Consider the following 15385-nt stretch of genomic DNA (forward strand, 5'->3'; position numbering starts at 1 on the left):
TGCTTAGTTGCTGCTAGTCCTTTACGGTTGCCAAGAATGTAAGTAAACATACGTACACTTGCATATACGTAGCCTATTCTCACTGAGCAGGTTTCTCATGCTCATATCAATGCAGCTTGTTTAACTGTCGCTTACAAATTGTAATACGCTTGTATCATTTGTCAATGCGGACACACAAATATGTACATATAAATACATACTTATACATACCCATGTACACATATCTAAATAAGTACATACATATGTATGTAGAAGTACAAATTCATGGAAGCTCTGCTCAATATACCAACTTAACCCACATACATATACACATACGCAGCTTGGTATTCTCAAAGCTGCTGATCTGCTTCCGTATAAATATATACACATAAATACTCTTACACATATACTTTTTTGTGACTACACTCGTATGTACATACATGTACACATCAACCTTCCCACCAATTTTATTCCACTTGCTTCAACTTTTATTCTTCGTTTATTTCCGAGTCCGTATTGTCTTGATTTCTTTTCAGCTTGTCGCCTTGTGGCCTTAAATGTCCGCTCTGACGTTGAGTGATATTTTAAATTATTTTACTTTGAGATGGTTGCTTGCCGCCATACATGTACATGTGCATGTGTAGTTGTGAAGTCTCAGCGTTGGGTCAAGTGCTCGTTTAACCGCATTAAAATTTAATATTCTATTTCAAATATAAGTTTATTTTGCCATGAAAAGTACATTTGGTAGTAGAGTATTTTGTGGACAGCTTGTGGACATCTTGTCACATAATTTCTTCTGATTTGCCTAGCTTGCATTTTCCTAAATATTTTATTTGTTTCTTATTGTTCCAGGCTACTTTTGGCACATCACAGATTTGCATTTGGACACATTTTACTCGACGCAAGGAGATGTTATGCACAGTGAGTATAAAAGTTATAAACTTTCTTTATAAAATAAATTTACATTCATTGAAAAATTCACATTGACACCTTTGCATATCATTCGTATAACAAAACTGGAGGACAGAGAAATTTCATATACAGAGTTATTTAATAAGAGGTGTTATTTTGATATTCAAAGAAAAATGCTGTTTTTTAATATAAACGATCGGATGCTTATTTCATTATAAAGAGGAAGGTATGCCGTTAATACTGAAAAATAACATCAGGCAAATGAAAGCGTGGACGTGGTATGCTTACAGGAAAATATCCTTTCTTTCCTATCCTTTTCATGAAATTTTCCATAACCGAATTGCAAAGTGGCTGCCCTATGTCCTCGATAGCCATACGAATTCCATCTTTGAGGTCTTGAATCGACCCTGAGCTGTTGGCGTAGACCTTCTCTTTCACATGGCCCCAAGAAAAAGTTACAAGGTGTAAAATCATAAGATCTCAGTGGCCAATTGTGATCACCTCTTCGAGAGATAACACGGTACGGAAACTTTTTCCGTAAATGATCAATGGTTTCGTTGCTTGTGTGGCACGTAGCCCCGTCTTGTTGAAAATAAACGTTGTCCAGATCAATACCATCCAATTGCGGCCATAAAAAATCGTTAATCATCTCTCCAGTTTAACACCTAACACCTGTTATTGGGAAACCGTTTATTATCAAGAAGATATTTGTGGATGAACGGGGAAGTGTAATAGAATCAGGGCCGTCGAGAGAAAATTCGGGCCTGGGACTAAAAACTTACGGATACTTCTACAAAAATTTTCACAAATTAGAAGCATGTGACCAAATAAATGATTTGCATTGAAAATTTATTTAACGTGTAAAGGCAGAAACAGTCAGCATTAAGCGGAATGCCATATGCTATATTTGTGATAAAAGCCAATAATGAAGGAGTAGTTTCTAACAAAAATGGGGGAAATATTTTCTTCCACAATATCTTTATTTTTTTTATTAAGCTGTACGGCGCTGTATGCATGTAAAAAATGCTGGGCGTTACTTGGGGTCTATCACCCTCTCTGATGCAGTAGTTAGGCCGATATTGCTGTATGGGGCCTTGGTATGGTGGGCTGCGACAAAAAAACTTACATACTTAATGCCACTGGATAGGAGTCAACGACTCGCTGCTCTGTGCATATCAGGAGCGATGAAAACCACCCCAACGGCGGCGCTGGAAATGATACTCAGCATGTCGCCTATTGACCTTATGGCGAAAAATCTGGCAGCGAAATCTGCGAGGAGGTTAGTGGCTGCTGGACTTGTAGAACCTTCGAACATAGCTCAATAGGAAAAAGGATTTCAGGTTCCACAGACTACATGACTCCGTAATTTAATTAGGAGATAAGCTTTCGTACTACAATTTAAAATGATGGATGGCACAAAGGCATGAAGTCTGGCCGCAGGACTTTTCATATCTACACAGACGGCTCTAAAGCTTCGGAGTGAGAGCGGGCAAAACTAGGTATTAGGCAGCCTATCAAGCTGCCAGACCAGAGCAGTATTTTCCAAGCGGAAGTTTTTGGAAGAACTCAATAATTAATATATACGTGGACAATCAAGCAGCAATAAAAGCAATAAGCTCATATTGTATCAAGTCCAAAAATGTTGCAAGAAACAGGAAGGCCATAGAAAGTCTATCCGCAAACAGAAGGATGCACATCTATTGGGTGCCTGGCCAGAAAGGCATTGTGGGGAACGAAATAGTAGATGAGATAGCAAAAAGTACTGTTAGACTACCTTTTGAACAATAGAACGATATACTAAAACCGCTAAATACAGTATACAACGAAATGGATGACTACATCAAAAAACTAGTGTAAGCTAGGTAGACTAATCTGACCACATGCGAAACAGCAAAAGTTATGTGTAGAACTAACGACAAAAAACTGACTCAGTTTATACTTACGCTCTCGCGAAAGGACTGCAGAACTATCGTAGGTATGCTGGCAGGTCATAATCTATTAGCTACACATGCGTACCAGATAGGGATTGCAAACATGGACAAATGCAGGAAATGCAGAGAGGATGTTTAGGAAACTTTAGAATACTTTCTGTGCGTTTGTCCGGCATTATTAAAAACGCATTTAAAGCGCCTGCGAGCCCTATTTCATTGACTTTATCGGGCTGCGAAAGCACGATTATAATGGTGGCAATATCAAACGCTCTAAATGTTAGCGAATGCGGCAACCATTGTGCACATAGCTCTCTGAAACCCAATACTTCAGTCAAATTAGACCTTTTATTAAATGCCTTTCAGTCACACTCGACGATCTCCGAAAATGATTTCCTCTATATTTTCTCAGATTTCTGGTATTGCTGCTGTTTTTGGATGTTCTTGACGTGGATTGTTTTAAAAATTCATCAAAGTTCAAAGTATAGAACATTCGTTCAGAAATTTTCTTTACTTTTAAACCTCCCAAAAATAAAAATTCAATCATTGTACTATACTTGATTTTTTCCAGTGTAGAAAATACTGTGGCGCGTCGACTGATAGATTGAAATGAAAATTTACATACGCTCATATGAAGAGTGTACCAACTTATTAAAAAAAATGTCTGCTAGTGGCAACACCCTTTCTTATCGAACCGCAAAACTTATTGAACAACCTAGTAATCGTTAAACGACTTATAATCGCCACACAGTTATTGTTTCAGATGCACTGTTTGTACAGGGTGAGGAAGGTATACAGGTGGCAGAATTAATAATTAAAAGCTTAATTCACAAAATATTGTTAATGATAAAAAATTTGCCAAATTCAATCACTTTCACAAAGAGTAGGAAACAGTTTTTTTTTGTTTTAATTATTGATCGTCGGATACATCTAGAAATCTGGCCTCTATACTCTATGCCAATCGTTGGACAAGTGATGTCGGGATAACCTCGCGAACGATATTTCCTTATAGTGTAGACTTTCGAAGACTCAACTTGTGAGACATCCCCACAGTCTCTCATGGCTCTCAGCAAATTTAAAAGAATCGGCTGATGTAACCAGAATCATGCCAGTGGTTTGTTTACAAAAATACTAAAATTTATGTTGGTGATATACGAAAAAAATCAACACAGTCTATAGCATTCGTTGTATTCCGCTCAATTTCTTTTTTCACTAAAGCTGAAGGCCAAATCTGGTAATCCGTGGACCGAAACGGCTTATCAGTTTGTTAGGGAAGCAATCGCGCAGTATCACCACGGTTTCTCTGGCTGTGAGCGATGTGGCGCCATCTTGCTGAAACCATGTGTGTCTATTGAAGGAAGAGTGATTTCTCATTATTGGCAGAAAATAATCGTTCAGCATGCGCCGATAAGAGACACCATCCACAGAAATTGTTTGTCCTCGTCGGTTTTCAAAAAATATTCTTCAATTATTTCACTGCTTGACAATACACACCAAACCATCACTTCGGGACCGTAAAGTGGCTCTTACTTTTTCAATAGTAGGTTTTGTCCTTTAGGTGACCAATAACAGCAATTTTTCTTAATTCAATGAAGGCATGAAGTCTAAAATTCGTCCTTAATATTTTATGAACAATAATTTTTGTAGCTGGGTCACAGCCGCTGCCTATTTGCCATCCAACTTGTTGCCCGGATTCTTTGCACCTGAAGCGTCGAATATTTTAACGTGAAAATTATCTACGGCGTTGCACACGAGTCATTGGCATTGAAATACATTTCGATTGCAAACGCAAATTGTTCACCCGTTCACTGCGACAACGTGACTAACTAACCCGCACGAATAACGAAGTTAACGCAATCTTATCCTCACTCATTCGCTAAGCGGTTATACGGCTAAGCGGGATAAACGTTAAATTTAAAATTTAATTATACCCCCGGACACCCTTTGCAAGCTACAACTCTAGTTGCCTATAAGTTTCGTAAAAGTTAACTGGCGGCTCGAACTAAAGTTTACTAAAATTTGTATAAATATAAAGTTCTGTCTGGGTCGTATTTCTCTCTTCCCTGCTTCTTTTTTTATTAAAATTATTTGAAGTTCTAAAAAATTTAGTTATCACCTTGCAGCTGATTCTAATGCTAGGTATTGGGTTGAGGTCAAGGTATTAGCTTTTGCGCTATCGCTGAACTGAGGACAACTCCTGCTGTTGCTACTTCTTTCTTTAGGATTGAGAACATTTTAAAATTAAGGCATTTGTTATGTAGCAAGCATCACACAAATTCCATCAGCATCACGTACATTATTCACTTTGGACATAAATGTGTCTCAAAAATCTCAACCGCCGATTCTCGGACTTCACTTAGAGTCGATTGGGACACGGAAACGCATCTTTTCCAATGATATTATAATGGTCAAATTTTTGGCTCTTTTTTAAGTTTATCCAACTTATGTTGAAAAAATCTTCCGAGAAAAATAAGCTTCAAAATCAAATAGGGCTGAAAAGTCCCTTAAAAGTAACACTGCTAAAATTTCATAATATTCATTTATCAGTTCGTGAGTTATTGTGCTAAAAGAGACGCTACTTCCGTTATCTTAAAAAAAAGGATCAAAAAGAATTTCGAGTTTTAATTCTACACTACTTCTTCATGGAGAAAAATATCGTTCAAGCAAAGAAATGGCATGAAAAGTGTTATGGGGGCTCAGCTCCATCAGAAACAACAATAGTTTGCTGGCTTTAAATGTGGTCGTAGAAACACGGCACAACGCTGTAAGCGTTCAGATGAAGCGGTAACGCCATAAAAAGTCAAAAAGTCAACAAAATCGTTTCGAAAGATCAAAAAGTGAAGTTCCATCAGTTACAATGGGCTTTTTAGCCTGAGTGTTTTAGGAGCCACCAAATCTCCTGGTGCTCCTTGGCTCGACCTCTTCTCCATCAGTTAGCAGACATCGTAAAGATATCAAAAGAACGGGTTGGCTATATATTGATTGATCATTTGACTATGAAAAAGCTCTGTTCAAAGTGGGTGCCGCATTTTTCACTGTTGATCAAAACCAAGAACGTGCTAATGATTCTGAGCAGTGCAAAACTACGTGATTTTTTGACTACGAATTTTGCTCCCAGCGACTACTGGCTATTTGCAGACATAAAAAAAATTCTCGCCGGTCAGAAATGTTGCTCGAATGAAGAGGTTATCGCTGAAACTGAGGTCGTTTTTGAGGCAAAAGATAAATCGTTCTACTAAAGTGTTATTGAAATGTTAGAGCCGCGTTGGAATGATTGCGTTGTTCTTGATGGAAATTACATAGGTAGATGAAAAAAGCTAATTTTGAACAAAAAAACCCTATTTTCTTTCTTAGGCCCGGGACTTTTCGGCCCATGTGTTATGTACATATTTTGGGACTTTATTTTATAAGATGCAGTTATGAAATTTGCAGCTTTAGTTTTCATTTTAAAATTAGAATTCTGCACATTAAAAAATGTGCTTTCACCAAATGCCAATTAAATATTTCCGAATAAAGAAGTGAAGGGCACTTGTAATTCCCAAAGTAAAATGTTCGTGGAAGTTGCTATTTTAACTTGAAGCAAAATTAAGTCATCTACTTAACTGCCAGTTTCCGCAAATGCCAACACCTTTCACTTTCATTTTGGCACCAGAATGTCCTGCAGAGCTCAAGCACTTATTTGCGTTTGTAAATTGTTATTGTTTCAATCAAATTAAAATTTTATTTCTATTGCAAATGCCAAACAGCACTTTGCGCTTTTCATTGTTCCCTTCTCTTTCATATTATTTGGCCTCTCATGCACGAATTACACGTAACCTGCCTGCATTTGGTTCAGTTGTATTAGTTTTTATTTCTTATTGCTTATTTTCCTTTGTGAGTTTGGTTGTGCCGGTCAATGGGGCAATGTGGCATACATTCCGATTCTGGGGTGCCCATTTGTGTGAAATGAAAAGGAGGCGGCTACGGAAGTGCCTGCGGGGAGTAAAGCAAATCCCACCAAAATTGTGCTAACCATTAGAACAATGAATGGTCGGTCATATAGCTTTCGGCATTGTCAGCAAAAATACGTCTGTTGTTACATGCTTGCAACTTTCCAATTTCATTTTGTGGCCGCAGCGAAAATCTTCCATACTTTTTGGTGCTTTTAATTTTATTAAATTTACTTCTTTTTTTTTTAATCTGGCAGAGGGAAGAGTGCTATACACCTGTATAGCTTATTCCAATTTTTTCTAAGACTTCTTTTCTTACTTTTTTAGGTTTTTGTTTTACATTTATATTCGCCAAAGCACTTTGTTTATTTTTCCGGTACGTTGATAATCTTAGCAAGTATTTCTAAAACGGCCTTTTCCATTTGCGCTTCTTTCAGGTTGCTGGCGCATCGACGGTCAATCGCCAAGCGCTTCCATTCGTTCACCGGGTCGCTTTGGTGATTACTTTTGCGACAGTCCTTGGAGTCTAATTGAGTCGGCGGCGAAAGCAATGAAATCGCGGCAAGGTGACAATGTCGAATTCGTGCTATGGACTGGGTAAGTAGTAAAAATGAGAGGTAAAGGTGCTATGGAAAAGATTAGAAAAAATAAGCTTTGATTGCGTTTTTGGGCATACATACAAACGCACATATTTATTTTAATGAAAAGTTGACGTCAGTGGCTTAATCGAATGGTTGAATTTATTGAAATTGTTTATGTTGAAATTTGTTCCTCCGCCGTAAAACGAGTACCTCTGAGTATAATGCACATACCGTCTTTTTCCGAAAATAACTTATTTACTTATAACTTTCTTTTTTTTGTGCTTTTCTTCTAGTGCTTATTTTTGGGAGACGGCAAAAATAAAAGTATATTTATATATTTTTAATTTAATATTTATTTTACTTCGAATACAGAAATTTAAATCTATTCAATTACAGTCATGCCATCTTCTTCTGGAAGATCGTGATAAACAAAATTCTGAATTATATTCAGATTTTCTTCCAAATCCATTTCCTGTTGAATCATTGGTCCGAAACTCTCATGTCTTGCTACATATTATCGTTAAATTAATACTTCTTGTCTAAGCCACCATCAGTTATTTTTTTCCATGAATTTTCTACCCAATCCTTGAGCCTGATTTTACAAAATTACATCGATAATTTCTCAGCATTCTGTTTTCAATATATTCATTGATTTCCATCCGCAAATAATCTTTGATGGGCTTGTTTATTGCAATGTCAAGTGTCTGGAGGTAACCAGTCATTCCTGTCGGAATCATTATTTGATCAATCTTCCTTTCAGCAAGAAAGTTTTTTATGCCTTAAGCGCGGTGAGTACTGGCTAAATCCCAAACTACTAAACCTTTATTCTAGCCCCTCAACAGTGGTGGCAGCATCAAATCAACCCACTTTCCTATAATTGCTTGAGTGCGGCAGATTTTCTCACTTTCATTGACATAAATTCCTAAAACATGTTGAATCTGCTCTTTTTTACCTTTAGCGATTAAAAATGGCGATACTTTCTTGCCATCTAGACGAATCACCAACGTAAATTGACGAATAAGCCTTGTACACTGTCGTTTGAGCTCCTTGGCCTAAGAATACCGCGGTCTCATCCATAACAATCATGTTGGAGAGTTGGTATTTGAAAAAATCGATGCCAGTTCATATCGTTTAATGAAGTTGTCCAACCAGTTGAATTGTTATTTCAAGGGCAATTAATTGAATATCAGTCCTGCGCACAACCAAAGCCATTGCTCTCCTACCTGCAGTCCATTCGCAGATGCAATCGTCCAACTCAGAAAATAACGGCTGCTGTCCTAATCTTGCTCTGCGTTTTTTCTCATTGCCTTGGTTCACCAGTTGGCACAGATAATAGTAGTCTACACGCCATTTACGAACCATAGGGAGATCCAGCGGTACCAGCTGGTGGTAGCAGAGGAATAGGAAGACATCCTCTGCGTTGGAAAGATCAGGTGGAGAAGGACTTGGCTTCACTTCGTGTGTCCAACTGGCGCTGGTTAGCACGAGAAAGAAACGACTGTCGCGCTTTGTTAAACTCGGCCAAAATCGCGTAAGCTGTTATAGCGCCAATTAAGAAGAAGAAGAAGAAGGGGGATCCAGCATCTTCTCTTTACAGAATGCTAGAAGATTTACAACCCTGGAGTCTTCCACGATCCCCTTTTTGTATTCAACCGAATAGCTCGTTCGTTTTATACTCATTTTACGAATACGAACTCTTTTTGTCACAATATTTTAACTAAAGACTATTTTCGGGGGATGCCTTATTTAAAAAAAAGTTCCGAAAATCACAATACGGCTTATTTTCGGGGGTTGTCTTATTTTCGGGGGTTGTCTTATTTTCGGGGGTTGTCTTATTTTCGGAAAAAGACGGTATTAAACTAAACATTCCAGAATTTCAAACGGCGCGGTGATGCCTTGTGAGAGTCATTGGTTTAAACAAGTCGCCATAATGCAAACCACGACGCACAGAATACTGTATAGAAGAGGGAGCCTTCCGAAAGCCGCTACTTTATTTTTGGCGAATTTGGCAATTGAGTGCCATCAGAATAAAATATAAACAAATGCATGTATGTATATTCAGATCTGTGTTTGCACAATTTCTTCTATGTTATCGGCTTTCCACTCAATTTCGCTTACTTTGCCGATTTGTTTGTTTCTTTTTCTGTACTGACGTCACGGCCTTTTTAGGCGAAATCTTGTATTCTAACATTCTTCTATGCAAAAGATATTATTTTTAACGGGCATTCCTCACTTTATATTTGGAGGGCAAGTGTCAACATTTTACTCTTCCTGGGATACATGCGAGATTCTGTTAGTTGGTGGGAAAGTGTGTCAGGTGTGGTTATACAGCGCTCGAGTACGAAAATTCAAACATTATTTGGGATTTTTCTGTGGTTTTACTAATAAAGCGAGTAAAAGTTCATTTTAGACCCTTATTTAGTTCATCAAGAGGCGCTTATAGAATCTTGTTTTAATAAAATATATAAAATGGCCTCTTGGAGACACTTCGAATACATACACTTCTTGTATTGTCCATTGATGAACACTACAACAAATTTTGAACTGTCCTTAGAACAAACAAACATATGTATGTATGTTTCTTTATTTGTATGAGTTTTTCTTTCGCAAAATGCTAGCAGTTAAAAAAAATCTAGGTGATGAAGAGCCCAACAAAACGCAAATTCGAAAGAAAGATAAAATTTATATTAAAATATTTAAAATCTACGAAGAACTCTTTGTGCAATTTACACGGCTAGTAGAAGTTTTACAACAACAAATTTTAGGAAGAACCCTGTGAGACATAGTCCGTGTTCTTCCAACAAATTTATTATGAGCTCTTGATATTCTTTCCCTAGAAGAGGCAAACCATGCAGTTCAATCGCACTAACAGAGAGCTCTCATGAAAAAATCATTAAATTTTGTCTGTAAGCCTAGCAGCTTGAATTCTGTGCCTTGCCTCATTTGGGGAGTTGTTGCTGGCACTTACGAATATTTAAAAACGGTACTGACATTAATTGCTGATAATGAGTTCTTAGTGGTATGGCTTAAAATTTGCACTTATAGTTATCTTATAGAGTCATTAGCCTGGATCTTAAATAAATCATTCTCATCTCATCAAATGATTGATCTTCAAAAAAAACGATGAAATTTTTGTGTACATTTATACTAGAATACATGAATTTTTATTCCGAAATGTCCCATTTAATGAAGAAAATATGTTCTACTGAAGGTAGTTCAATACATATTTTTTTATACACCCATATATTAAGCTATAGCACACTCAACTGAATTGACTAATATGTCAATCGGCAGGAAGAATAATATCGTTAAATTCAAGCTTGAACTATTTTTTCTCCACTTTTTTCCTACCATAGTTTTAGTACAATAGGCAAAAAATAGTAAAAATATAGATTTTCTTGAGTGAACATTAAATGAATTGAGCAGGTATGGGCAATCCATCAATAGAGAGTAAACACCAGTCTTGAAGATCTGGCGTATGCAGTCGACGCTATTTTACTCTCGCGTTCATATCAACATATGGAAATGAAATTAAACTTGCTTCAGCCAGAGCCCACAAAAGCAGGACTCAAAATTAATATTAAAAAGACGGAATCTATGCGTATAAAAACTAGCAATGCCGCGTTGTTTACAATTGGAGAAGATACTTTGGTTGACTTTGACAGTTCTTAATATTTGGGAAGTATAATCTCCATAGACGGTGGCGCAAAAAGTGACAAAAGTGACCGAATAAATAAACCCCGTGGCGCGTTAGATAGGCTTCGAAATAACACATGGGCTGAAAAAGCCGGACCTAACACATATCTGGCACATAGATTAGCACTCAGTTAGTAGTTACCTTAAAAAAACTGCAGCTAAAATTTCATGATATTCTATTCAAAACAATGGATCGAAAAGAATGTCGTGTGTTAATTTTACAAAGCTTTTTGAAAAATGTTGTTCAAGCAAAGCTATGGCTTGAAAAGTGTTTTGTAGACTCCGCTCCATCGGAAACAATAATGAAAGGATTCGAATTACTCGCAACACCCACCAGATTTAATTCTCGTCGATTACTGGCTGTTCGCAGACCTAAAAAAATGCTCATCGATAAGAAATGTCGCTTGAATGAAGAGGTTATCGCTGAAGCTGAGGCCCATATTTATTTTATGGTATTGAAATATTAAAGTGTAGCTGGAATTATTGCGTTGTTCTTGTTGGAAATTATGTTTATGAATAAACTTTTCGAAACTTGTACAAAGTTTAAAATTTTTAGCATCGACCACGAACGAAAAACTGGAAGCGTTTATAAATATGTATCCGCGTAATATACTCAAGATATGGTGGCCAAGTGTAATAAAAAGAGAGGGGTTCTGGAGAATTACAAGAAGAAAAAATATGGATGAATAGGGTATACTCTGTCAAAACCTCATGATGAAATACTGCATGCCATCTTGGCACCCGAAAGGAACGAAAAGAAGAGGCAGACCACTGATAACGTGGCAAAGGACTATTCGCAATGCAACTAGAAAATCGTTGAACTGAGACTTACATATGACTAGAAATAAAAATGTTCGCCGAATTTTAGCCGAATACTTAAGCTCCTAAAGGGGTATGGAGTAAATAATAATAATATAAAAGAGGTATCAGGTCAGTCCATAAGTTCGTGCGTATTTTACCCATAATTTCACTTTTGTACGATTTTTGCATACAAAAAATTATTCGCGGAATATAACGGAACTATTTATATTTTCTTTGATATATTGTGCACTCAACAAGTGATTTTAGTAGTGGATAGAAGCACGTGTTGTTAAAAAATAAAATGGTATAAGAGGTATACTTTGTATTTTTTTTTTTTTAAGTGGTAAAAATGCAACAAGTGCTGCTGCAGAAATAAACACTGTTCACGGAGAGAATACCCTGAGTGTAAGGACTGCGCAAAAGTGGTTTTCAAAATTCCGAAGTAGTAACTGCGACGTGGAGGATGCCCCGCGCGCTGGTCGTTCTGAAGTCTTTGACTCCGACGCCTTGCTCGTGCCAAATTTGACGGTCGATATGATAGCTCAGAGGTTAAATTCATCGCATGGAGCAGTTCACAGGCACCTGGTTCAGTTGGGAAAGGTTTCAAAGCTGGGAAAATGGGTTCCGCATAGACTTTCCGTCGCCAGCCTTCAGCAGAGGGTGAATGTGTGTTCTTTGCTGCTGCAACGGTTTGAAAATTAAAGTTTTTTGAACCGTATCGTTACTGCTGATGAAAAATGGGTTCTTTACAATAATCCTGTTCGTAAACGCAAATGGTTAGATAAAGATGACACACCAGAACCGACCCCTAGAGATAGCCTTCACCCCAAGAAGATTCTCCTGTCTGTCGATAACTGCTGTTTATTATTTCCATCAGCTATAGAAACGGAATGAGGCATTTAAAAAAAATCGACTGTCTTTAGTCAATAGACGCAAAGTTTTGTTTCACCACGACAACGCAAGACCTCATACCGCAAGGCAAACATTAGGCAAGCTGAACAAGCTCGGATGGGAGCTAATGCCGCATCTACCATACTCTCCGGATATTGCACCTTGTGATTATCACCTTTTCCGTGGACTTGAATCCCATCCTCAAAAAGCTCAAAAATTCCGTTACATTCATTCATGCATACACCCCGAGGTAATAAAAGTGTGTTTAAAAAAAGAAAATATTAATCCTGGCAATCCTAATAAGGATAATGGAAAACTTTTATCAAATTATTGCATTGTCATCGGTCCTTGATAGGTGTGCAAAATTCCAAGTCGATCAGATTTTTAGAAGCCAGTGAAAATTAAGCTGAAAGATTCCGTTACATACATACATACAACCCGAGCTAATAAAAGTGTGTTAATTATTCTATAATATTTGTATCTTAATTTTTGTTATAATTTTATTCTGAGGTAGTTGACTATGACTGATCGTTCGATTTGCTATTACTTCATTATAGGTCCCTTTGTCATTAAAATTTATTTTCTACATTTTAGTTGGATTAGCAATTAAAGCGTGTTTTTTAGTTTTTTTAACTATTTTTTATTTTCTACTTTTTAGTTCGATTAGCAAAAAAACGTGTTTTTTAGTTTTTCTAAATTATTTTTTTTTTTACTATGAATGAAAATTATTGTTATCATTGCAGTCAGTGAATAAATGATTCGATATATTCGTGTTATATTTAATTCCTTTCTTATCGACTGTGAGTCTAAAGCTATCCAGTTATCGGCCGTGATAAAGAAGTAATCGGGATGAAGAACCTATTTCGTGGAGGGAGCCTGAGAAACTGATTTACAAGAATAAATAAAGATTTTTCATTTTACAACCAAATTCACCTTACTTTTTGCCCACAGTAAAAACAAGAAAATATTAATCCTGGCAATCCTAATAAGGATAATGGAAAGCTTTTATCAAATCATTGCATTGTCATCGGTCCTTGATAGGTGTGCAAAATTTCAAGTCGATCAGATTTTTAGAAGCCAGTGAAAATTAAGCTCAAAGATTCCATTACATACATACATACAACCCGTCCTAACAAAAGTGTGTTAAAAAGGGATATCGAAGCGTATTTAGGCTCCAGCAGGGAATTAAAAATGTGGCTAAACGTTGGGAAGACATTGTAAATAATGAAGGAAAATATATTATTGATTAATAAATACTTTAAACATCTTCTTTGTTAATTTTAAAACCACCTTTAAAAAACGCACGAACGTATGGACTGACCTGATATAACAGTTTTAGAGTTTTTTTGAAAATTAACAATTTTAATAACATTTATGTTCAATCCAAATAATATATCAAAGCGACCAATTTCGCCTATTTTCATTACCAAACACCTTCGACAAAGGGTAATAGTGTACCAAATTTGTTTGAAATATATTAATTGTTGATCGAGTTATCGTGAGCACGGACGGACAGACAGACATGACTTAGTCAACTTCTCTCATCATTTTGAGTCTGATTGGTGTATATATCTACTATATCTATTTAGACTTCTTTATGTTTTTGTTTTTACCAGTAACCGTTATGTTAACAAATTTGTAATATCCTTGTGTAGAACTGTGCGTGGGTATACAAAGGAACAAAAAATGCGAAATGCAAATATTTGATATTCTACATCGTTCAAAAAACAAAACCTGACGTAAAGCTTTGTCTAAATTTTCAACAAATATTCGCTTTCGCACACACTCCCACACGCACATTTTCAATAGTTCAAATATCTGCAGGCTATTTGCTTTGGAAAACCCATGTGTGTAGTTGCTAGCGGTAATAGTAAGGGAATACGCAAACGTGCAGCCACGTGTGTGCGTTACCTGCGTCAGAGACGATGCTACTGTTTAAAGGAACCAAAGAAAATAATGAAATAAAATAAGTTTTAGTGAAGGTAAAGAAGGAAAATAACCAAAACCACATCAAAGTAAAAAAAACCAATCTAACTTGTCTTGCATATTACGAGCTGACAAGTTGGTAAGCTCACACGCATACTCATACCTATTTATATGCTCCCTATAGTGCAAAGGGGGCGTCCATAAATTACGTGAGGTGTTTTTTTTAATTTTCTATACCTCCCTCCCCCCCTGGTGAGATTTCGTGAGATTTTATTCAACCCCCTCCCCCATCCCCTAATCTCACGAGAGATTTTTCAAAATGTGGGTTTCTTATGTAAGCGCGTTGGATTGTTATTGTAAAAAGAGAAAAAAAAAATTTGCTTCGTGCTTTTATTTACAATTAGATAAGACTAGTAATCAATATTGCTGTTATAATATATGAGTTATAAGTGTAATAAAAATTTAACAATAGAAGACGTAAATCGTAACTACTGCGATTCAAAAAAGAATATCTACTCTAATTCAGTCCATGGAGAATCACTCTAAGCCGTTGACGCCTGCGCACACTAACTCATTAGCTCGTCTTGTGACAATCCGTGAGGGTCGCACTTGGCGGAACATACGCGCTTGCTTAGCTGGTGCAATGTGAGCTGCTCGCCTGTGCTCTGCAGCTCTTGTGATAGATGCAAAGTAAATACTGCATGTACTGCAGCATCTTTTCTCTAAATTATCACGTATACTT

General features: G+C 36.8%; 1 protein-coding gene across 1 annotated transcript in view; it reads left to right on the top strand.

Annotated features, from left to right (window-relative positions):
• Window positions 1–15385, top strand: part of LOC129241937 (acid sphingomyelinase-like phosphodiesterase 3b) — a 196944-nt gene that overhangs the window by 10204 nt on the left and 171355 nt on the right. The window contains exons 2-3 of the mRNA XM_054878487.1: window positions 832–900; window positions 7186–7345. Of these exons, the coding sequence (XP_054734462.1) occupies window positions 832–900; window positions 7186–7345 (229 nt within the window). The remainder of the gene's footprint in view (window positions 1–831; window positions 901–7185; window positions 7346–15385) is intronic.

This window comes from Anastrepha obliqua, chromosome 3 (assembly GCF_027943255.1).
Source record: "Anastrepha obliqua isolate idAnaObli1 chromosome 3, idAnaObli1_1.0, whole genome shotgun sequence".
NCBI classification, from domain to species: Eukaryota; Metazoa; Arthropoda; class Insecta; order Diptera; family Tephritidae; genus Anastrepha; species Anastrepha obliqua.